The sequence below is a fragment of the Syzygium oleosum genome, unplaced genomic scaffold (assembly GCF_021117445.2).
Source record: "Syzygium oleosum isolate NSW1041296 unplaced genomic scaffold, Sole_v2.1 Sole_v2.15, whole genome shotgun sequence".
NCBI lineage: Eukaryota > Viridiplantae > Streptophyta > Magnoliopsida > Myrtales > Myrtaceae > Syzygium > Syzygium oleosum.
Window position 1 is genome coordinate 2,884,762 of NW_026607499.1, and position 25,031 is coordinate 2,909,792.

Genomic DNA, 25,031 nt, shown 5'->3' on the forward strand with positions numbered 1-25,031 from the left:
CTTGCTCCAAGCTCATTATTTTCTTAATTAACCGGAATTAGCAAAAGACTGAGCAATGGTTCTGTAAATTCACTGTAAAATACAGCTATTCACTGCTTCATCTCTATATAAAGCTTAACACCAAAGTGACTACTTCACACCAGACCATCAGTTTCACAACATGAAGAGAGGAATACATTGTCCATGAAAGACAAGCTTGTTTCAGTGCTATCACTGATCTTCTATTGCTCGGCTTCTCAAACTATACGAGTATTGAAGCTCAAACTTGCAAGTCAAGCTGCTAAAAAGGGGAAGAGAACCTCCTACAAGACATTGCGACATGGAGAATGACTCTTTGCTGCTTAGAAGGAAAATGTAACAATGTGTACAAGTGTTCGCCACCAATTTCCCATCGAACAAAAGCATAAATGTCAGTCTACAGCTTCGAGGAGGGTGGTGGTGATCCGGCTTCGTCTAAATGCGATGGTAAGTACTATCCGGAGAATTCACCGGAGGTGGTACCATCAACAGGGTGGTTTGAGCACCTAACACCGGAGCAGATGCTCGAAGAATAGTATTAACTATGCAAATGGAAGAAGCGGCAAGGCAAAGGTAGTGGATTAGTGACTCTACGGGCGGTTGTGAGACTGCTCACTTATCAGCCTCCATGTGGCGACAACATTGTCAAAGCCTCTAAAGTGGTTAGGAAGGTTCTGGAAGTGCCATTTAAGCGACAGGGGTGTGCTTGATATTTACTGTTTTAATGCATTAAGTGTGGTTGATGAACATATTGAAGAATGCCATGTAAAGGATTAGGATGTGCTCCCTAAAGTTGTGGTGGTGGTGGTATGGGTTTGATGAGTCCGTGCTTCCATTTCCATCTTGTTTCTGGGTTTCTGTTTTAATAAAAAGTAAACCAAAAGACAACAATAAAGAGAACCATGAGAGAGTGCTGTGCTCGGTCTAATTTATGTCAACTTAATGGTTTTCAACTACTAAATAGAAGAGTACTCTCATAATCTTATCCGCCTTTTGCTCTTCTACTGGCTATTAAGACAATGGGGTGCTGTAACTGAGAATGAAACTAGGACGTAGGAAATGAATGTTAATACCCTCTCATAGAAAGTGAGTTGAACCTAGAAAACAAAAGGAAAGAATGATGCTATTTCAATTTCCATGACATTTTGGCATTCACTTAAATTAAGTATAATGTCAGATAAATCATCGGGAATCAAATTATCCCACTTCATTCACTAATCCAACTCCTCTGTTTCCTTGGTCAAGTAGATAAAAATGAACTTCTTCCAGGGTCGAGCCCTTGGATCCAGAAAATAAATGTAAGTTCGGCCATTTTCGATCAACAGAGCAAAGTATAGGAGATCAGAGAAAGCGGAAGACTTCTTCAAGGGATGAAATATGAACACATTATAATTGACTTGTTTGCAACAATGCCAGTATAAGATTACAGAGCTAGAATAAGCAAACAAGAATTCACAGAAACACAAGAAACACTTACACAGTACTGCATAATTTTGTACGAAAAACTGAGCAGAACAGTAGTCCCAATGAAGGAAAAGACCTCGAGAGTCCAAAACCAAACTTCTATTTACAACATACTGTCTGTCTGAGCAGGCAGTCGCTTGAAGAAATTGATAGGCGCAGAGGGCACCTTATGTCGTAACCTAGGGTGCCTCATGACATAAGCCCCGACAAAAATAGCCACAACCTGGAAAGGTGTTGCATACAACACGATTGCTGCCACGAGACAAAATAGTATGAAGATGACTGTGGCGCGAGGGTCACGCCAGCTCAACAGTGCTTGGATTCGCTCGCCTTGGCTTGCAAGATCACCTACCACGGTCTGAACCTTTCCTGCGACACTCCTCAAACGATCATAGCGGTATCGAACTGCTGCCGGGCTTCGAGTGGTCGGAAACGTGTCAAATTCTTCATCAAGCTCATCTGGATGAACAGCATCCGCATAAGATATTCTCGTGTTCATATGAGGGGGATGTCTAGGCCGATACCGGTAATTCCAAAGACCTATTATGAACATATACAAGAAAGCAGTTGGCAAGATCAACTCTGGAAACAGCACGAGCATCCCAAAGAGAATATGCACAAGGATGGTAGTCACAGGGTTTTTCCATTTGCACACCTCCCCAAACCATTTTCCAAAAGCAAATAATCCTGCGAAAACTGACATCAGCCTGAAAAAGTTCGCCTTGCTCCGCCTCATGCTCCATAAATGAGAGTGTGCATCAGACATGTATTCAACTACTTCCCTCTTGAGGGGAGGCTCGGCCCGACTGAGACGAGCCGCCACCAAGTTGACCGCCTGGTGACGCAATAAGTCCAGCTGCATTGGGGTCAACGGCCTTATGTAGTGCATCTTCGGTAGAAGTGGCCGAGAGTAGATGTACATCATATTCAATAGTGACGTGCATGAAAATCTTATTGCCAAGTGTAACTCACCCATCTTTTTTACCCCAGAAGAGTGAAGTGCTAGAAGCGGATAGGAGTGTGTATACACACGACCAGTCTCAAGAGTAGATAGCCGAATCCGAATCTTCCCGATCTTAACATCTTTGTTACTGCTTGAGCCTCCATTTATCTGACTATTGTCGAAAACTCCCACAACTAGAACAGTTGCTGTATCATAAACTTCCCATGTGTACTGCTCATTGTATTTGGGACTCAGGCTGTTGATTATGGTCCTAGTTCGCACCCACTTTTGGCCGTACTTTGCTACACAGTAAGTGTCTGATGTACCCTTACCATCTTTCGTCTTCATCGGGTGGAGTCCCTCGGCATTGAGAATCCCAAGTTCCAAGACCCCTATGGAATTCTTCCACAGCGGCTTTGCGGTCGGTCTGAGGTCAGTGCAGTAATTTGTGGACTCATCAAGCACATGATACCCTCCTTCAAGGCAGACTTGCAGATGCAATCTGCTGTAGAACTTGTCCTTCTTTCCTGCATCCGCATCCATGGCAGCCGATGTTGACTTTGAAAGGTTGAACCAGCGGCTACGCACCATTTTGTCATCAGCACGCCTGTGAACTTCGCTCAGTGGTACAATAACTTTCCCAATAGTTTCCTCCTTATCGGAAGCTAAACGGTCTTCAACTGAAAGAATCAAATGATCTTCAAAGGGCTCAGCAGTGACAAACAGCATTTCCTCTCTCCATACAGGATTCATATTCCGAGCCTGAACCGGTTTTGTCCTGAACACCTGATTACCTATCTGTACCTTAACATATGCATCAGGGAACCGGCCCTTGTCCGACACGAGCAGATCTTGCGCCTCAAGTACGACAACACGAACGTACCACAATTTAGGTGAGTGGTAGACCTTGCCACGAGTATGCCCATAGATAGCTGAAGATGGATCAGTTGCCGAAGTAGCATCTGAGTGCCAAGCATCAGGAAAAGCTTCATCTGCCTGTGTACCATACCAAACAGCGAGCATCAGTTCCCCTTTCTTCTTCTTCTCCCCATTCATCTCTTCAAGCCTATACCATTCAGGAGCCAACGGGCTGTCAGGTGGAACTCTAGTGGGAATCTCATAAAGGTCCAAGCGAACCAAACCCACAAAGTCATCCATTACAAGATCTTTGTCCATGACCACAACCTCGAGCACAGATGTCTGAACCTGGTCCTTTGCAAACGCAAACACCTCATTCCACTCTGGGTTTTGCTTCTTTTCAAAATACTTTGTTGTTCCTTTATAGTTCCCCACTCTAACTTCCACATACGGATCGAGGCTTCCTGTTAAGTCCTTAGCAGGAAGATCACGGGCTTTTACGACTCGAACAAAGAGGTATTGCATCTTTTCAACAAGATCATAGGTATTGTTCGGCCTCTCAGCAGGTATTACTCGCCCTCCAACAATTCGGCCACCGCCAAGATAGGGGCTTGTTTCTTTCACAGAATACTCCCCCGGTTGCATAGGCAAGGGGCCCGCATAAGTGTGGACTATATTTGGAGGCTGTGGTCCGGATCTCATCTCGTAAGACCCCGACTTTGGTTTTGGTAGGGGAGCTTCAGCAGATGCGTCGTCATTTTGATTTCGGCGGTCCGAGTTTGGAAGGTGACGGAAAGTCCGCCTTGACTCGGCCCTTGACTCGGCTCTTTCATCAGAGAAAGGATTTAGAATTGGTTCGGCTGAACGTGGGTTGACATTCATGGCGGATTGCATTGTATGCAGTGGATTTGATGAGGTCATGTAATGATCATCTGTTATGAAAACTTTCAAACCGAGCTCTCCCTGCACCCGTGACCAAATTCTTTGTTTTTCAAGGGGGTAATGGAGGACAACAGCATCCGAGTATGGCACGAACGATGTCCCAGTGAGGGAGACTTTTCCAAGGGAGGACTTCTTGTCGGTGGCTTTATTGAGGTTGTAGACATGGGCATGAAGGGTAAGGTCGCGAAGGTTGCTAGGGTTGGTGATGTTGAAGTAGAAGCTTTCATTCCAGACTGGACTGAGATCTTTCTCTTTCATAGTGGTGCGAAATTTTTGACCCTCAAACTGGAGCTCCACATAAACACCCGAAGAATCTTGCCCATCTTTGGGAACAAGGTCATGCGCACTCACGACATCCACGCCAAGCTTGAGATTACTCATGGGACCTAGGCAAACTGACAACTTGATTGAAGCAAGAACCACTAACTGCAGCAAGCAGAAATTTCCAAATACAACTTAGACCTGTGAGGGATTAAAAAACCAGTAAAAAATGATGGCCTTAGTAATGAGAATAAAATTGCGGAAAAGATAAAGGGAAAAAAAAGAACATCAAAGGAAAGAGTAGGAGGAACGACTTTCACTCGAAAGAAGCATTGTTTCATAAACAAGCAGTAAATCAATCAGCCAACAAAAATCATGACGTTCACTTCACAAGTCTCAAAAACCTTGGCTTACTCCTCTAATCAAAGCAACTGAATACAAAAGGACTCCGTGAATTGGTGAGATAGACAAACTTTTTTCTCTATTAGAGGATAAAAATTGTGACAGAAAGAAGAGTACAGTAACTTAATAGGCAGGCATGAGATGCACAGAAAGCCAAACTTTTCAATCAAACACAAAGCAAGGTAAAAGAAAAGTCATAAGCATCGAATCAGAAAGCAAATGAAATATGAATTTGCTTCATATGGTCGTGGCTTGATTCTCCATTTAAACTTGCTTCTTACTTGTCCAATTCAAACAAAAACATCAAAAAAAAAAGGGGAAAAATAAAGTGAAAGATCGAAAAGGCATGTGTTTTGCTAATTATTTGAATGAGGGAAAGAAGAGCATATTCAATTCAGATTCCGAAACTCATCAAGCATCCAGGTTCCTCCCATAATCTTTCTGGGAAACCAAAAAGGAAAGGCAATAAGAATATTTGGTATCTTCAATCAGCCACGAATGAGTTTTACAAATTTCGCCCTCAGTTTTCTCTGACGAAAAAAAACAGAGCATGAACTTTATCACCGTATATTCACCCATAATTTCAGCTAACTTAAACGGAGCAAAGACACTGCTTCCTCGTATCCGATAAAAAAGTGCTTCCAAAACAAGTTGCCTCATACAAGATGAGGTCAACGATGCTCATGATCTACAGAGTCTCTTCCTTTTAAAGGTCCAGACAGCATGAAATAAGCACCAAAAGCCAGACAAAAAGAAGAGATTTTTATCCGTGGAAACGATCACAAATCTGAAGAATTACAAAAGGCAAAGCAAGAACAAGGCGCAAAGCCACAACTTTTCGAAAGTTGTTAACCTCGACCATCATAAAACGATCATCAGAAGAAGACCCAGATGGACACAAGCCGAGCATCGGCACAATATCGAATAATCAACGAGGACCCAGATGAAAATTCCCATTAAACAAGCGGAAACTGACCTTTCTCAAAGGTTAAGAGCCTGACAAGTGTGAAACCACGCGCTCACGAGAGCCAAAACAAGCAAAGCCCGCGATGTTTGCAAAGCGCGACCGACTCCTCCGACGCCCGCAAAGACTTATACGAGCGTCGTGACTCGAAAAAACGTTTCCGCGATGGTTCGCAGAAGGAGGGCGGGGGGAGGGAGAGAGAGAGAGAGACGAAGCAGGGTCGTCGAAAACGAGTCTCAAATGGAGGAGGAGGAGGAAGAAGAAGAAGAACGAAGTCGTCGTCGTCGTCGTCCCGTCTGTTCTTCCGTCAGCTTCTTCCGTTTGTTGTTTTCATATGCGACGAATATCAGTTTGCGTATTGGACCGTAGTTCACAAGACGCGCCAAAGGCACCATTTCTCCCCCGATATTTTTTGTGTTTTGATTATTTTCTCACTTCGATAATTTCTACCAAAGAACATTATAGTAAATTACTTAATAGTTCTTTTTTTTTTTTATCGTTTATTAGGTGCGTGCCCAATCGGAAAGTCCATTCCGTGAAAATCGGGAGGCGATTTTAATTTCCCAAGGACGAGGGACATTGTGTCGATTTTAAGTACCTTTTCATAGATTTCGAAATTTGGGTGTTGAAAAATTGGACTAAATTTTAATTTGATTTCAGCTCTAAAACTCTAAAGAAAAAGTCGTGCACTGAAAGCCAGATAAAAAAAATTGCAATGGCATGGCGGTCCATTTTGTAAGTTTTCTCAGATGAATTGCATTTGGCTTTGATGATAAGCGAGGGTCAATCATTGAATGCGTGGACCCCGTTCGAGGGATGGTTTGTACATTGCGGGGTTGCAAAGCTTTTCTATTATTTGTATCATTACTTAGGAAAAATAACATAAATGGTCCTTGAATTATTGGTAAACGTTCAATGTAATCATTTCATCTGCTCAAACGACCGATTCTACGTCATTTGATGACATGGATTATTATATACTGGATCAGAGTACTAAAAATGACGAGTCAACATGTCTATCTTTTTATCCATCGGTATTTCGTGTCGTGGATTACATATACTGATTTGGGTGACGTGTCTGACTAGGATTCGACCTAACTTGAAGAAAATATTGCTAATTTCGATTTGTTATCCTAATCTTGTATTTTTCTTCCTCTACAGTCAATGTGACTTTATAACTTTTCTCAGATAAATTGCATTTGGCACTGACCATAAGGGAGTGTCGATCAATGAATGCATGTACCGCAATCCACGGATAGTTGTGTACATTGTAAGGTCGAAAAACTTTCAATTATTATACTATTACTCAAGAAAATCGACACAAATGGCTCCCGAATTTTTGATAAATATCTAATGTAGTCCTTTCATTTAATTAAACGATAAATTAGACGTTATTTAATAACATTGATTTTTTCAAAATGTCCATCTACTTAAGAAATAGACACAGAAAATAAGAGTGTTAACATGTCAGTCGACATTTGATGACATAAACTATATGTCCTAATTTGGGATAACTATCTTACTCAGATAATCAACATTGGACTTTTTTTTTGTTGTCTGCCATTTAAACACAACAGATTAAAAACCACATTAGCAAACTCCATTAACTTGAGACTAGATTGAATATTTACCAATAACTCAAAGACTATATCGAATAAATTAAAAATTCAGGGACGATATTGCACGTTAGACCAAAGTAACGCCTCTTCTCTTCAAATTTATCCACCCCTGGAATCTAAATCACAAAAGACAAGAATGCAAACACATATTACCATACAAAAAATAAACATTCTTTGGGATGGATAAGTTGGGTGGTGGGTCTCATTAGAGTTTGACTTCTCTTGAAGAGCATATATATTGCTAAAAACTCATATCGTGTCACCATAAACTAAAAAAAAATTTATTTTGCTTAGCAAGAAAACATCATTTCGAAATCATAATGAGAAACGAGACTTTGTAACTTTTTTCCTAAGATAAATTGCATTTGGCATTGATCCATCAATCAATTCACGTGTGGAGCCCATTCCACGGGATCGTTCTGTGGTCGGAAAACGTTCAATGAATCGTACTACCTTCTCCCTCATCTTTCACATGCCTATCGTTCTGTACTTGTCCAACCTCCAGCAGCAGGACCACTCACGTCAGGTCGAAGAAGACAGGAAGAGCTTTCCCTTAATTAAATTCCTAATTAGCAAAGCTTTGAACTTTCCCTTAATTAAATTCCTAATTAGCAAAGCTTTAGCACAAGAAGATAAGTTCGCCACCTGTAAAGAATGTCTCCATTGCCTTTTTTTTAATCTGCATAATGATCGTAAAATATCATGTGATCCGCATGAGAGTGCCAACCGCGCGTTAAAAAGGCAGCATAGGTCGAAAGATGTGATAAGATTATTATAATCTTGTTCCCATTTATTTTCATTGATAAAGAGGCGTCCCGAGCTTTTCGAGCCCACAACTAATCCTTACGAAATTTGGGAAAAGGATATATTCACTCAAAGTACTAAAACTCGTTAGGAAAGTATAATTGAGTCCTAAAACTTATAAAATATACAATTAAATCATAAAACTTGTCAAATTGGCACAATTGAGTCCTTTCATTAATTCAGCCCAACTTGGCCAACGGAAAATACTGACGTGACTTTTTTTTAAAATATATTCTCTCTCCAATGTAATGATGACAATTTTAGCTACGTCAGCATATTTCATTAGTCAAGTTGGACGGAGTTAACGGAAGGACTCGATTGAATTTTTTGCAAGTTGTAGGATTTAATTACACTTTTGTGATAAGTTTTAGAACTTCCAGTACAGATATCCTTATTCTGAATATAGATATGCTCGGTTCCGGAACATGATACGCTCACTATTGATATTTCAAAAGCGAGATTTCTACTATCACTGAAAACAAAAACTTCTGTTTCTCTCAAAATTAACCCTAATTATATCCCGAAGCAAACGTGCCGACTTTGACTCTTGAAGAGGAGGGTCGTCATTGGCGTGAACCTCATTTGCATATTATTAATCGAAGAATGCTTAGCTCTTAATCAAGCGATTTAGGGTTTCTGGGCATGTTCCTCTGGGATTGACCCCAAAGAACCAAGAACATAGGTCAGCATCGTCATCTTTCACACACACGGAACTTGCCAACAGATAAATTAATAAACAACTTACCAACAGATTGGTGAACACTGAACACGTTCACTCATGTTATGTATATTCTATAATTCACGAAAGATGAGACGTGTTTTTCACACAGAAAGCTATTGTGACGGTCTTCAAAACCGGAGAGGAACATGGATTCTACCTACTTGCACAAGTAACGATGGCGGATAAGATTTCTTTCTTATTTTAGGTATTGATCTTCTTTACTTATGCAGGGAGAATACCAATGCTATTGGCACACCTGATTTTATCTTCATTTAAAAAAAAGGAGTAGTTTACTGGCAAATAATATGTTCATCTTGTGCGTTGTTAAAACTTGTAATGCACTGGTAGCGAGTCACCAAATCCTAGCTGATTGCATACAGCACAATGGGCAAGTTCATGTCACATAGGGTTTACGGAGAATTATGCCATCAATTCTAAATCCGGCTGTTTGGATGTCAATTCAGTCTTAAACATTTCGATTTTTTCAATTTATTCCTAAATCTTTATGCGAAATTCCAATATAGTCCCTTCACACCGCCACGTTAGCAATTTCCGACGAAAATTAGTTAGAAGGATTACATTGAAATTTCGCAAATAATTAGAATTAAATTAGCAAAATTAAAAAGTTTATGACTGGATTTGTGTTTATATAATAAGTTTAAGATTGATTGGATAATTTTTCATGTGGTTTAAATGATTTTCGCGAATTAAGGGCACAATTATGTTCACTTTTTGAAGGTATCAACTAAACGATCCAAAGAGGATATTATAATCAAAGACCAGAAAGTTGTCTCTCTTGACGGTTCAATTGTCGTGGGATACCTTCTATCTTACTTTGAAATGGTCAAATTGTACTTAAGAATATACCCAAAAGTCTAAAGTCTATGCCATGTTATCGCCAAACGACGAGATATTATATTAAGCGACCCCTTTTGGGTGGACAGGGTTTGTCTGAACGAGAGAAGTTATCGGACAGGTAGAAAATTACTGTTTCGTGCTTAAAAATTAAGATTTTCTTCCATACCCATAAAGTTTAGTAAGTGTCAAAGAATTAATACTCATTCGCTTTACTTTAGGTTGATAATTGCCAAAAAAGATAGTTGATAAACTCAAAGAGTTAGTAAGTTACACAAGTAATTGTAACTCAATATAAAATTTAGGAAGAAACTCAAATGAAAGTTGGTAAAGCAAATCAGTTGATAACTTAATGAGAGAAAAATCGATTAGTCGTACGAAATAAAAATCGGTATAATCATATAAAAGTTGATGAATTTATGGTATCCGTAAGGAAAACAAACCGAAATTGGTAAACAAAATTGCTAGAGTAAAAAAAGTCAAACAAAAGTCGGTAAGCAACTTAAATAGGAGAAAATTTACAAACCCCTCGATAAAGAATTGGTAATTTCGTAAGCGTTGGCAAGAAAAATAAATAAATGTCAGTAGAAATCACGAGAAGTCGGTAATTTACAAATAGTAACAAAGAGTCGATAATTTCATGAAAGTACCGATAAGATATCAATAAATTATTGAAAATGAAGTGATTGATAGTTTTTTTGTACGAACATTTTCTAAACACTTGTAACCAGGGGTACTGGTTGGCACGTCGGTTACAAAACACTGTGCAAGGCACAGGTCAACCAGTAAGAAGTCGGAGCTTCCCATTTTGTCACCCCAGGCGCAGGAGATTACTATATCTGCTTACCCGACGGTAACCAGCCGAAGCTAACGTGGAGTTTATCTCCCCCATTCAAAAGGTCCATAAATTCCCTCTAAATCTTTTTCTTCCCGAGAGAGAGGGAATATGGAGAGAACTTACAGGAAAATCCATTCACTGTACTGGAAAATTCATTCTCCTATCTCCTTTCGAGCCTTTTAAAGTCTTGATTGGGACCACAACACTTACTCACTATTTAGAAGTCTACTCACACGAAAAATAAGCACTCTGTCTGAAGACAGAACGGTGGAATCGTCCATTCAGCTTAACAAAAATCGTTCGCCCTTCGGTGGAGCTCACATCGCCAGCTTAAACCATCGGCAATGTTATCGATTTAGTCATGAATATAATATGCAGAGATATAAAAATATCAGCTCTGTACCCACCCCTCCTTTAGCGACATGACTGGTTGGAAGCTCAGTTTCTCAAGAATATGCAGCTTTATAGAGCATAGGATATTCTTTTATACTCCATGCTGGTGTTACTTCCATTCTCTACCCTGATCATCCGACCAAAATTTTAATTAATTGTTATGAACACAGTAAAACAACAAATGGGTATATTAAGAACTTTATTTTATTTTATTTTATTTTATGATTATTAAATTTGTTTTATTAAGATGAGAGGTTGTGATGTGCCTATCAAGCAACCGATTGCCTGTTGAGCTTGACTTCGGGTTTAAATTTGCCATCATTATTCTATTCTGGTTAGGTTTGAGCTGAGCTTTTTCGTCTCCCTCCTATTTGTATGACGACTGTTGCGATATAACGCAGAAAACGTTAACAGATTTTGCAATTAAATTAATGAGAAATTACTAAAGAAATAAATAAATAATAATAAAAATATCAGATATTTACGTGATTCGATCTAAGTATCGGTACTTATGTTCATGGAGAGAGCCATCAATAAATAATCTACTATCAAATCGAAAAATTACAGAGTTTTAATTGCTTATACGCTCGAGTATTTTCTATACCTAAATTTAAGTCTGAAGTAAGTCTTCAAGTATTATCTCATAATCTCTCACAGAAAACGGACTTAAAAAACTCACAGAGAGAAAAGAATTTGATACTCTTCTTGTTTGCTTTACGTACGGCCGAACTAAGAACGTCTTCTGTTCCTTTTTTTGGCTTCGTGCGGCTCCTTCGTGTACGTTCCTGTTCGTGAGGCAGCCCAGAAAACAACAAAACCCTTTTATTTTCTTTTCACTTTCGCTAAGAACGTCTTCTGTTCCTTTTTTTGGCTTCGTGCGGCTCCTTCGTGTACGTTCCTGTTCGTGAGGCAGCCCAGAAAACAACAAAACCCTTTTATTTTCTTTTCACTTTCGCAGCTACAGTAAACCCACGTCCTTTGTCTACGCAGTCAACAAACCTAATCTTGATCGCGACCCACCGTTTGGCTACCGCACGATGAAATAGAAAACCCGAAAGCAAAACTTGCTTTTATTTTATTTTCTCTTATCACATCCCCGAGCCCCACAAGTGAACATGTGCCCCTTCATTGAATTTCCCCAAAAGAAGTTCTAGTGCTGCGAATTGCGTCCAGTAACTCAACTCGATTTAAACTTGGACGTGTGTATTATTTTCAACTGATAAAAAACTAATCCTCTGATCGCGTCAGGATCATGTACACAATTTCAAACTCGAGACGCAATTTAACAATGAGTACGATCAGTTACTAAATTTATGTTAAATGTCATCGGTCAAGAAAGCAATCAAGTAATGCTGAGGAAGTTAAATGCAAGTGGGGTAGATTATTCCTCTCGTGGAGTCTTTTTCTTCAGACAAATTCTTGTTCACAACAGAAAGCAGATGATGGCAAGGACAAATGTGAGTAGGTTGTGGTGGGAATTGATTAGTAGGTAATGCCAAACTGTGTGGCCTAACATTGTTTTGTTTTGTTCGGCCTAAGGTTGGGGTCGTCGGAGACTAGACGTGTCTCAATGCAATTCCGGTTGACTAGGGCTTAACACTAATGGGAATCCACTAAGTCCACAATAGATCATTTAAATTTTCTCAATGTTTAAACACTCTTTCTCATGACTTGACCGACCATCGAGTTTGCTAAAAAACTGGAAATTAAAATATGCAAGGAAACTACCCGAAAGCGAAGCTAGTCCTTGATTCGGATACCAAGCTTCAAAGGGGGGTATTTCCTCTTTGATTTTTGCCAAATCCCAACAGATACCAAGCTTCAAAGTACTTGTTCGGGCCTTTCCGTGACTTAAAAAACCTTTTTTTTTTATGAACGTAGTGAGCTAGGTTGGGCTGGGATCAAGAAGAAAATTACTTGTCTAGATCTATCCAATTTGTGCTTCAGGTCTTGTCGGCTCGAGTGAGCCCCGGGCCTTGTTGAATTGAGCAAGCCTAGGCGGGCTAAGCAAGTTAGCAAACCTTGTGATCACATCAACTCATGCATAGCTAAGATTTAGCCAGAAGCACTTATTAAAACTTTTCTTACTTTTTGCTGTGATAGCACATGGAATTTTGCATGACCAATGCTCACTAATCCAAAAAATCACCATCTTTGAATATTCTATAGAGCTTAAATAAGCTTGTAGCTAGACCTCGAATTCCTAGTATTAGAGATTATTTGATTTAGTTTACCACAATTGAGTGGCACAACTTGGATATGATGGCCCGCGGTATAAATTGGGGGATGGATTAGTAATTTTGACATGTCACGTGAACACAAGCATCATCTAGTGGAACTCAGATTATGCATGACTTCATACTTATGGAAAAAGAAAATCCGTTGTGCTTTTCATGTTACTGTAACGATCGAGGTTATGTTACAAATTAGAAAATATAGTCTTCATTATGGTGGACAAAAACCTTTCTTTCTTAACCCATATATGTTCATCAATGCAGAGATGGGGATTGGATTAGCAGGGCATAAAATTATACGAACCAGAGCGAAGTTTGTGCGGAAAGAATTAGAACTGAGAAATCTTAATAAGCATGGACACAAGAAAAGGGGAAGAGCCTAAAAGAAGAGGTGTGACTAATCATACTCTAAATTTAAGAATAGGCAAAAAAAAATCCCCAAAATAACTTGATTGGCCAAAAATAGATTACCCCATTTGCAAAATCAATAAATAAATAAACAAATAAACAACGTGGCAACATCAAACAAGGGAATGTGATGACCGAGGGCAATGGTTGGTTAGGGAGGCCGAAATGAATAGCAACCCTTGTTTTGGCCCAAGAAAATCTCTCCTCTTCAATCTCTTTCTTCCTTCCTCCCTCAAAACTCAAAGCCTTTGTTCATGTCCATCTCCAAAATCAGGGGTCTCTCTTTCTCCTCCTCCTCCTCCTTCTAGGGCTGGATCTGATCTCATTCTTGACATATTCACCCTCTATTGCTCTCTTGTCTGGTGCACAAAATGGTATGTTCCTCACAAAGCCCACCTTTTTTTTTTTCGTTTCAAGGATCTGCTTCTTCACGAGATATAGAGGCTGGAAATCCCATGATCAGTATCAATTTGTTTATCATTCTGTATATGGCGGATGGGATTCGAAATTTGGCCGATGTAGATGCCTCGTTGTTTCACCTGAGAGCATGGTTCGGCGAATATAGATAGATGGATTAACTAGAACATTGTATGGCCAAGATTTTTCGCTACGCTTTGCAAGAAACATGGTTTGTTCCATTTGATTCGTCAATGTAGCCGAGTGCGGCCACGCATAAAAATACAAAGAAATGCATGATATGGTTGCCATTGTCGATTGTTAATGCAAATAATATCTAGTTACGCAAAAGTTATTGCGCATATAGTGTATCGAAATGTTGCTTGGTGAAAGAATAATTGGTTCTCATGCATGCAGAAAATGTGATTCGTTTGGCCCATCTATTTCATCACTCTACAAACAAAGAAAAGATTTATATAAACCTTTGATTTTCGCAAGTAAGTGACACGAAAATTTGCAGGCAAATTCGGCGTCGGGAATGGCGGTGAACGACGAGTGTAAGCTGAAGTTCTTGGAGCTAAAAGCAAAGAGGAACCACCGGTTCATCGTGTTCAAGATTGATGAGAAGATCCAACAAGTCACCGTGGAGAAGGTCGGGAGTCCTGAAGAAACCTACGACGATTTCACCGCATGTATGCCCCCTGACGAGTGCCGATATGCTGTTTTTGACTTCGACTTCACCACCGACGAGAACTGTCAAAAGAGCAAGATCTTCTTCATCGCCTGGTAACAGGAAAACTTTCCAATTCCAAGCTTGTGTTCGTGTCATATTGCATGTTTGTGCACAACCAGCCTGTATTCCCACTTGCTATACCTTTATGATATTGTCAGGACCAATTATGTACAAATTTTGTACAATCGACTATAAAGACATAACATTTCTGATCATGACAGCTGGGATAACAAAATATGAATGGTCACGACAATCATGATATTGACATAGGCATATTCTACATGTTGAATATGACCACAGTATTTCTCATTTGTCCATTATTTTGTACGTTATCCTCAATCATCGACTCGTTTATATCTGATATCTGTGAAATGTGATTTTTTTTTTAATAATTGTTTTGTGTTCTTTTGGTGGGGGGACAGGTCACCAGATACATCAAGAGTGAGGAGTAAGATGCTATATGCGAGCTCTAAAGACAGATTCAAGAGAGAATTAGATGGCATTCAAGTGGAGTTGCAAGCTACGGATCCCAGCGAGATGAGCATCGACATCATCAAGGGGCGAGCTCTCTAAACGAATGAATCCCTTAATTTATGAATTTATATCTTTCTATGTATCCCAGTGAGCAGCAAATTTTGCTTCTTCTGTATGTTCTTTTTGGGCTTATTTGGATTCAAAGAATAATTGCGTCATTCTATCTCAGTCTCAAGGAGAGTATAGCACTAGCACTTGGCTAGAGAGAGAGAGAGAGAGAGAGAGAGAGAGAGAGAGAGGGAGAGATCAGGCCCAAACCCATATTCATATTTCAACAATCTAAACATTGTAAGTTTTCACTAGAAGCCCTTCCATGACTGACCCTCAAAGGCAAATTATGGAATCTCAAACAAGTGCCCCTCATTTTTCTTTCTGCCCCAACCCAAACAATTGCTAGAAAAATGTCAAAACAAAGTCAAACAATTTCAAGGGATTTTCCCTCTAGAGGGGCTTGTTCATGTTCTTGTTCTTGTCCTTGTCCTTGTTAACTTTTTGCCAATATTCATTCTCCATCATCTCCACTTGCCAAGTGGAATGAGCCTTCTTCTCACTGAAGGCTTGGAGTGAAGGAGGGTCAAATGGAGGAGGGAGAGTGCATGGGGCTCCTTCGCTTGGGGACATCACCATGGACTCCTCCATGAACCTCCTGTATGTCCCATTTGATGGGCATGCCATTGCCTCTGAGCATACCTCTACTGCCTTTGGCGGTATGCTTGGCTTGTATGTCAATAGCCTTGCATACTCGCTCAGCACATGGTACATGTAGTCATACACATATATACTCCATCTTCAGCTCATTGAATATGAAGTGGCTCCCACCATTTGCTATGATCTTTGCCTGGCACAAACGATACAGTCAAATGCGTTTGTCAATAAGAAGTTTTGAAGATCATTCGGTTTGACGTGGCTTTGAATTAGATCAAACGGTCAGTACATTTAACAAATTTTGATTATTGATTGTTTTGTAAGTGACGAGAATAGAAGTGCGTCAATAATCTAAATTTGGCACGTAAATAGGAATGGACGGTTAAGAGAGGGAAACCTCGTTGGTGTGATTGTTGCCCCATTCCACGGCAAACTTGAGGGACGTGCATTTGGAGTTGTCCCTAATGGGCCAGTAGTGTTGCAAGGGGACCATTCCTCTGGTGAAGAAATCATAGTAATTTGGACGTACGAACAGAGTCATGGAATCGCATGCCAGGATGTACTTCTCGCTTACAGACCACGCCCACCCGTCAATGTATATCTTATAGCTGTCAAAATCCAACAAGAACAGTGACTCCTGAAAGCTGTTTCCCAAGGACAAGGAAAACAAGTGCAAGCAGTTGATCAACTCTGTACTGTATACCGATGGGTGCATTGGTCCTCTAGATTGGATTGCTTGTACCCTTGTTTGGATTGTTCCTCCCAATCCTGCCACAAGAGATTGACAATCGTAACATGTGTTAGAGAAGTCTAACAGACCATACGTGCACCGAGATCATGTAAGTTCATATATAGTACGTGGATTTCATATGCGAAGTTCATCTAAATTAACACGACATATACGATTTCCTTTCCTCTTATGCTTTTACATATAAATCAAAAGGTATTACCTGAATAAATAAGCGGGTATCCCAGTCATATTTATCTGTGACGTTGCATTTGAGAAGGTCTCTTTGGGTGGAGGCCACATTAGGGTTCCCTCTCCAATAAGCATAGGGCACTCTATCTTCCCACTTAATCCTCTTATTGCCTTCTTCTATGTCCTTCAACACATATGCCCATGGTTTGATATTTGTCTCCACCCTATATATACGTACCAAGCATATCATTCCCATTACAATGATTTCTTTTAAAAATAAGAGTTAGTTGCTATGTTCTTATATAGTGAGCGAAATTTGAATTTAATTACCATCCCCAAAAAGACCAATCTGGAAACACTATGTCCAATGTCTTTCCACCCCCGCAATATCGGAATAACGGCGGCGGTTCAGATTTGGGGCGTCGATAGTCCTTCATTTGGATGAGCGGCCAATCATCACAGTCAAACATTAGCTCCAAATCAGGCAATCTTCCAGGGTAACGCCTAAGGAGTTGCAATATGCCCCACAAGGTGAACACGTCCCTAGTTTGTAGCGCCGGCCTGTACTCCTCAACGTAGGCCCTCCCGTTGAGAATCACGAGCCGGAAATGCGCCGTCAGCTTGCGCGCTCTCTTGACCATGTCCCTCGTGATCCCGGTCTCCTTCCACGGCCGCAGATCTTCGTGGATCCATACGAAGTATGATGGGCATTGACTTGTCGATGCATGGTTTTGATATTGCTTGGCGAGGCTTTGAGTGGTCGGGTAGTTTCTTGGACGTTTTTGAGTGAGATCGTGGTTTGTGCATAGGAGTGGGAATTCTGGTTTCTTTGGTACTTTTGAAGTTGCGAAGATTGGTATTGGATAAGCACCTGAAAAGAGTGATTGAAACTGGAAATGCAAAATGAAATGTAATTAATGCGGCTTCCATCAGTTCTAGGAAAATCGCCCGTTCCAATATTTCGCTAAAGAGTAATAATCATCTCTTAATCGCAACGAAACTCGGTATGTAATGACGGGTTACATCAAATGCAGGTCTGTCATATCTACTTACCGCTTTGATGCAAACGGCGAAAACCAGAGCGCCGGCCAAAAGGAAGAAGAAGAAGACGATAACCAGAGTCTCGGTTGCACTTCGCTTCTGTAGCTGCCTCCAACGTGCTCCGGCCGGGGTTTGCTTATGAATTCCATGGCCGGACATGCCCAAATGCTTCTCATTGACAATCGTCTTCATCTAGTCTTTGATCGTCTCTCCGGCAATATGTGACATATAACATTGGAAGACTCCCCACAACATACACAAGATAATTGAAGGGTAATGAATGGGGGGGCACAGAGAGGAGTAGAGAACACTGCGTGAGCCTCGTTCTTCAGTTGGAGTTCGCCTGTTACGAGACACATCACACGGGCCACAATGCGTGCAGGAATGGGGCGCTCTTCTCGCGGGCTTTGCAAAGTCTAAACGGACGAGTGCGGCAGAGAATAGTAGAGGGCAGTTTCGTTTTCTTCATGAAAAATCATATGTTCTCTTCACGTTTAGATGCCTACATATGCATGTTCTATCGACCAGCGTCTATGAGACGAAAGAGACAACTTTGAATCTGGGAGGAGAGCAGTAAAGTTAGCTCATTATCCCTCGATCGAAGCAAAATAAGAAAAATTATCCAAAAAATCTTAAATTTATTATACGTCAATCAATTCAGTCATAAATCTTTAAATTTTGCTACTTTTGCTGGAAATCGTTGATGCGACAGTTTATTCAGTACTAACTGTCTTATATGGCATGATCGATGCTGACGTAGATAATTTTTTTATTTTTTTTTTGAATTTTTTAATAAATTTTTTCCCTTTTTTTTTTTTCTTTCCTTCTTCCTCTGGCCAGTTGCCGGGCCTCAATGATGGCCTGCGATCGACCATTGGTGATGGTCGAGCCTTGCTAGGGGCAGGGAGAGGTCGAGTCTCATCAGTGGTTGGTTGAAGGAAAGAAAAAAAAAGAAAAGAAAATATAAAAAAATTATAAAAAAATTAAGAAAAATTTATACAAACGTAAAATATTGTCCACGTCATTGCCGGCCGCACTATGCCACGTAGGACAGCTGACGCTGACTAGATAGCCACATCAGCGATTTCCGATCAAAATTTGCCAAAAGGACTAAACTAATTAGCAAAATTAAAAAGTTTATGACTAAATTGATAAGTTGTTAAAAGGTTTAGGATTGAATTGTCTGCTTTATAATAGATTTATGATTTTTTAGATAATTTTATCAGGCAAAATAAGCGGGTAAAAAACAAAGTCATCAAGTCCTACACATGATATGAATGCTTCTAGAGCGTTAATACGTATAAAATAAGCATGCATGGACGACCACTATCAAACTTAAGGGGAACGTGACAAACCAAGACGTCACTGCTCTTTTAGATAATTGGCACGGTAATTGTAACGATCTGACTTGAATTGCGCTTGTCAAATCTCAAGGGCAGCGCTTTTGGTTTGGATTTGGGATAAGAGTCTAACATCCTACGTGTAACAACACCTTTGTTAACTGAAGAGCCAACGAGATTCCAATGCTTGAGTGGATCAGAGAAGCCGAAGAGGGGAGCGATTTCAAGGTCGGTTCCGGTTTCACTTGAAATCTGGACCCTAACTGTCGGAATTAGTTCTCAAATTTTTGACACCTGGAACCTACTATGCATACTCAGGAACCTACCACGTTATAGATTTTAGGGCTGGTTCAAGGATTTACCCAGATTTTATTAGGATTCGGGTGCACAGTTACAACGAAATAAAGAGTAAAAAGTGAGAAAAGCAAATTGAGACACAATATTTTTGTCCCGATTCACCCTTTAATTAGGGCTACGTCTAGTAAAGAATTCCACTATAATTAGCGCATCGCACCTCTATGTTACTTTCCTAAATTACAAGAGAAAGACTATATATATCCGGCAACTATTTATAGGCCTAAGCCCAAACTACCAATAAAATATGGACTCAAACTATAAAAGCCCTTTAGCAACTTGGGGGTACTGCCCTTGTGACCTCCTTAGACCCCTGCTCGCTCACCGAGGAGCGGGATCCCCATGCCTTCCTGTCAGAAGGGAGTATGAACCACACCCCAACATGTTCCGCCTACATTCTTAATTGCACGATTGCAGTGAATCTGAACCTCTAATGACCACCATTTGATGCTACAATATATTGACTACAACTCATATTTAGACGCACGAAAAATATGAAACATTAACAAAGTAAAAGTCTTAATCATGGATATCGCCGGAAATGGGAGCTTAGATTAGTGGTTCTATATTACACACTCATCATCGAACGTCATGGAATGCCGGAGGATTATGCAAAGACATAGAACAATAAACACAAAAACTTGTTCCAAGTCCGATGTAACCGGTTCCTCTATTTTTGAAATCTGGAACCTACTCTGGAATTTGACATGTTTCTCCGGTTTCCGGTTCTACCTTCCCTAGGGGAAAGTATATACTCGATTGAGAAAAGTTAGGAAACTTTTACTCTTCTGAAGTCATGTGGTCATGCTTGGGCATGGTCTCTAAAGTTCGACTCGGGGGCACGCCACTATGCGCCACGATGCCATGGAAATTTTAGTAGGTCCGGCCGAATCCGCCTACAACAGCCCCTTAGTGATTCGGAGGTACTGCTAGTGCTAAACAGCAAACATATATCCAAACTGAAGATAGCGATTCTAATACAGATCGGTGTGCATTACTGTGTTTCCTTTTCTTTGGGCCTAACTCTTTATTTATGACAGCCTCGCACTGCATCTATTCTCTATGCTGAAAAACGACGATCTTACCTTTCTGTTTATCAACTTTATTCCCAACCCATTTCGTTCGAAACGAGACGGGTCAAGAAGCACGGTCAAGCGAAACGTCGACCGACGAGCTAGCTTTCGCTCTCTTGCTATTTCTTTGCCAAAAACTAAAATGCCCGCCTATTGCTGAGATATGGACCCCATCTGTGCAAAGCCACTACACTATAAATAAGAGGGTTAGGCTCAATTCACTTGCGAATCATCAAAACGGTTTGGAGTCAAAAACTCTGAGAAGTTGATAGTTAAGGCATGAGGCGAGGGATCACGGTCGCAGAAGAGAAGAGCAATGAGTCCACTGCTCTCGTTGCTGCTCCAAGTAAATCGCCCTCACCTCTTCATCCTTCTTTGTGTTTCAGTCGTCTCTTTTCTTTGTCTTTTTGGCTGGAGAGTATAATGATCTCACTGTCACCCGAACTAGCTAGTTCTCTCTGTCATTTATGAGTAAGTACTGAGTAGATGGTAAAGCATGTCTATATGCTCGAAGTAAATGGAATGATAAAATTATCTTGCGCTCGTTTCTCGGTTATTCTTTTATATTCTGAGTTCGGATCACAAAGAGAAAGGTTATTAATCATCTGATCTTCCCACTTCAAGTGAATTATACCCTGTCTTTTCCTGTCTTTGGAAGCTGTCTCATGACGTTCATTCTTGATTTAGGTCCTTGAATTTTAATTTATTTGTCATGATCGGGTTAATATTCGGGTTAATACCACGAAAACCCTAAACCGGTACACCTAAAACAAAATTTACTCAAAATTAATTTTTTTACCATAAAAAACTCAAAATTAGTACACCTGTGACAAATTTACTCCAAACTAGTACACTTGTGACAAATTTACCATTCGTTAGTTTCCATTAAATTAAATTAATATCATGAACAACCACAAGCTAGTACACATGTGACAAACGGATGGTAAAACCCCAAACTAATACACCCGTCGACTACCACGTGTCATCCAATTTTGGCAATTTGACCGTAAAATTTAATGGAAACTAACGGAGGGTAAATTTATGATAAATGCACCAATTTGGGATTTTTGCAGTCAAAACTTAATTTGGGATAAATCTATCATAGTTGTATAAGTTTGGGGTTTTTTGTGATGTTAAACCTTCATATCCTTTGTCTTGTTGTGTCCAATTTTGATTTATGAATCTCACTTGCTCTCAAAACTGTCTTTGACTTGCACAAGAACTATTTTGCATGAAACCCCTTTAAAGCAGGGGCATGATATTTAAAACTGGTGATATTCTTAACGAAGGACCTACTTTGAAAAGAGAACTCCCATTCTGGTTAAAGTACGTGGATTTCATTGTGTCATCACATCTGTAAAGAGACGGAATTCGATCCCAAGTTCAGTCTTTCTGAAAGCTGAATTCGGTGATTGGCGTATAAAAAAGGGTTGCTTTCGTTACACTATGCTTGATCCCTGTTTTATCAAATTCCAAAATTGGGTTCTCCACTCTGCTTTTTTTATTCTTAAGATTTCAAAAAGAACAGTAGACCTCTACCAATTCTCTTTTGTTTAATAGAATGAGAAAAAAGATAATGACACAAATTATCTCTAAGGTTTGGCCCAACGTGCAATATGATTCTTGAACTTTAAATTTATTCAATATGGTTCCTGAACTTTAGCCCAATGTACAATATCGTCCCTAAGCTTTTAATTTACTCAATATAGTTCCTGGATATTTGATACATATTCAATTTAGTCATTGGACTGTATGCAAATGTTCAATATTGTCTCCGAAATTGAATTAATGAAAGGACAATATTGAACATTTTCGTACAATCTAGTAACTAAATTGAACATAGATCAAAAGTTCAGATACCACATTGAATAAATTAAAGGTTCAGGGACGACATTGCATACTGAGCTAAAGTTCAGAATTCACATTATACATTAGATCAAAGTTCAGGGATCATTTGTGTCATTCACCTAATGAAAAAAATAGCCACTCTCTTTCTCTTTTTCTTTTTCATTTTCCTTTCCCTTAGGAAGGATAAAACAACGAAGGAAGTTAAGGCACTTTCCTGAGGTGAAAGGAAGTGATAGGAAAGTGTCAATGAATTGTTCTTATCTTCTATTGCTTCAGATTGCCTTCTGATGAGGTCTGAACCAACACGATCTAAGAGAATACCCTAGTTCAGAACCAAGTTAAACCCGGTCATGTCGAGTCGTCTTTGATATTTGAGCTCTAGACATTATTAGACATATAGCAAGTATAAATCTCAACGGAGTTCACTTATCGCCTTGACGTGAATTTGGCAAAGACTTCAAGCACACAGGGTTCCTACTGATTAGTCCTTTATGCTCACCATTTCACGCAAGCTCTGTTTGCTTGAACTAAAACCTCAAGAATAAATAGTTTCTTGTTGAGACTATTGTCTGTCCTAAGTGCAAGGAACTGGACCACACTAGGTTATGCTAATTATCGACGCCTTCTTCTCTTAACTGGCTTTGCACAAAACATGGAGACCACAGCACAAACCGAATGAACTTTAAGCAAAGCACTTTCACTTACTGAAGTGAAGATGTTAGCTGCAACTCAGCATAAGACACCAATCACTCAATCTCCTCTCGTCCTCCAGAAATTAAAATTAGCATTGAGGGATGGACTTGGAAGGATAAATATATTGAGAATGTATTAGCAGTTGGAAAAATGTTGTGGCTTTTCACTTCATTGTAATGCACTTCGGTCGTCAATACTTGCCCGAGAACAATTACTCAAGGATATGCATTCAGTAATTATTCTGTCTTTACTCCAATTTAATTTATACGTATTGACAGAGGCATCGGGTACAGCGCGGAATAAAGGTTCAGGTGGATCAGTCGACCGGGGTGAGTATTCAGCGCTTGCACATTCAGAAAGATTTGATCTTACCCAAACTTCTTCTATAAAGTTCCTAATAATGATGCCAGTTTGATTCTATAGCGACACAATGAATTTCTTGATTTCCATCGTAATCATTTTACGTGTAGCATGGTTTGAGATCTCTTTTGTGCTTTACCGTCGAGTTTCTCTCTTTAAATATCCTAGATGAATGATGGAGTTTCCTCCCAACTCTATTGACCCGGATTTTCCGTGCTATGCTTTTTGCAGACCTTGCGCTAGCAGAAGTTGAGAAGGAAAAGAAATTGACATTCATAAAGGCATGGGAAGAGAGTGAAAAGACAAAGGCAGACAACAAGTAAGCCATCCACATGACACATCTTCTTGGAGTTTTGAATTGGGTTGCCTTAGCCAAATGCATGACTTTCCTTAAATGAGCAGAAGTCTAAAAGTATGATCATGAGGGAAAGAGTTCTTTGTTACGCCTGTTCTGATTGCCCTCCTGTGTCCGAAACACCATTGAGCTACTTGCAAATAAGTTTATAGTGCTAGCTCATAATAGAGAGTGTCCAAACAATGCAAGGTTTTTGCATGAACAGGGCACAGAAAAAGATGTCTACAACTACTTCTTGGGAAAACAGCAAGACGGCTGCTAAAGAAGCCGAATTGCGAAAAACAGAGGTAACGTCCACAAACACCCACTTCCTCCTTTTTTTTTCCTTATCATTTTGTTCTTTCTCCAGCTTTGAGCATTTGTTTCTAAGTTTTTCCTTGTACGATCTGCTCCTTTCTTGGTTATTATCAGTTCCGTATTCATGGTATGCAGGAACAACTAGAGAAGAAGAAGGCAGAATACGGGGAAAAAATGAAAAACAAGGTAGCATTAATTCACAAGCAAGCAGAAGAAAAGAGGGCAATAATTCAAGCAAAACGAGGTGAAGAAATTCTCAAAGCAGAGGAAGTGGCTGCAAAATACCGTGCTACTGGGCACATGCCGAAGAAGTTCCTCGGGTGTTTCTGAAAATCGTTGATCTTGGACTGACCAGAAGGCAATAATACTTAAAAGCAAGATGACCATCGAAATTGTTTCTGTTGTTTCATGCTGTTAGTGTGTGAACCTTGTTGAAAAGGGAAGATTACTGTCTGTCGTTTGTGCTTCCATGACGAAGGGCTTGTTTGCCATGTGATATCTGAAGTTCTTAAATGGTTGTGACTGATCTTTACCTGTTATTCCTTTGAAGGAAATGATGTGTCTAGTCTCTGCTTCCTTGCTCAGAGATAGCGCCTCTCTTCCATAACAGAGGGTCGCTTGTGGTTTTTTTAACCGTATTACAACTCCAAATACTTAAAAGCAACTGCCGAACAAATTTAAAATCCCTCCCTAGGGTCAGTAATTTTGCTAAGCAAGAA

The 25,031-nt window shown here is 39.9% G+C and overlaps 3 protein-coding genes and 1 pseudogene across 3 annotated transcripts; 2 read left to right on the forward strand and 2 right to left on the reverse strand.

The window, feature by feature from the left end:
* Positions 1-1,386: 1,386 nt before the first annotated feature.
* On the reverse strand, positions 1,387-6,065 carry LOC115678020 (FT-interacting protein 7-like). The gene is made up of 2 exons (XM_030601294.2): positions 5,865-6,065; positions 1,387-4,687 (listed from the first exon to the last, which is right to left on the reverse strand). The coding sequence occupies exon 2, from the start codon at positions 4,604-4,606 to the stop codon at positions 1,586-1,588; it is 3,021 nt and encodes a 1,006-aa protein (XP_030457154.1). The 5' UTR covers positions 4,607-4,687; positions 5,865-6,065; the 3' UTR covers positions 1,387-1,585.
* Positions 6,066-13,939: 7,874 nt separating this feature from the next.
* LOC115678170 (actin-depolymerizing factor) lies at positions 13,940-15,555 on the forward strand. Its single transcript, XM_030601497.2, has 3 exons — positions 13,940-14,098; positions 14,641-14,906; positions 15,276-15,555. Exons 1-3 carry the CDS (start codon positions 14,096-14,098, stop codon positions 15,424-15,426), a joined length of 420 nt encoding a protein of 139 aa, XP_030457357.2. The 5' UTR covers positions 13,940-14,095; the 3' UTR covers positions 15,427-15,555.
* Positions 15,556-15,828: 273 nt separating this feature from the next.
* On the reverse strand, positions 15,829-17,775 carry LOC115678169 (uncharacterized; annotated as a pseudogene).
* Positions 17,776-20,932: 3,157 nt separating this feature from the next.
* Positions 20,933-24,851, forward strand: LOC115678017 (remorin-like). Its single transcript, XM_030601289.2, has 5 exons — positions 20,933-21,105; positions 23,579-23,629; positions 23,892-23,979; positions 24,221-24,302; positions 24,448-24,851. Exons 1-5 carry the CDS (start codon positions 21,039-21,041, stop codon positions 24,640-24,642), a joined length of 483 nt encoding a protein of 160 aa, XP_030457149.1. The 5' UTR covers positions 20,933-21,038; the 3' UTR covers positions 24,643-24,851.
* Positions 24,852-25,031: the final 180 nt, after the last annotated feature.

Bases quoted from the DNA above. Each gene is read 5' to 3' on its own strand.
- LOC115678020 (XM_030601294.2), bottom strand. From the start codon at position 4,606: ATGAGTAATCTCAAGCTTGGCGTGGATGTCGTGAGTGCGCATGACCTT.
- LOC115678170 (XM_030601497.2), top strand. The intron at 14,907-15,275 runs GTAACAGGAAAA...GTGGGGGGACAG, and splicing joins AAGATCTTCTTCATCGCCTG to GTCACCAGATACATCAAGAG.
- LOC115678017 (XM_030601289.2), top strand. From the start codon at position 21,039: ATGAGGCGAGGGATCACGGTCGCAGAAGAGAAGAGCAATGAGTCCACT. The intron at 23,630-23,891 runs GTGAGTATTCAG...TGCTTTTTGCAG, and splicing joins AGGTGGATCAGTCGACCGGG to ACCTTGCGCTAGCAGAAGTT. The intron at 23,980-24,220 runs GTAAGCCATCCA...TTGCATGAACAG, and splicing joins AAGACAAAGGCAGACAACAA to GGCACAGAAAAAGATGTCTA.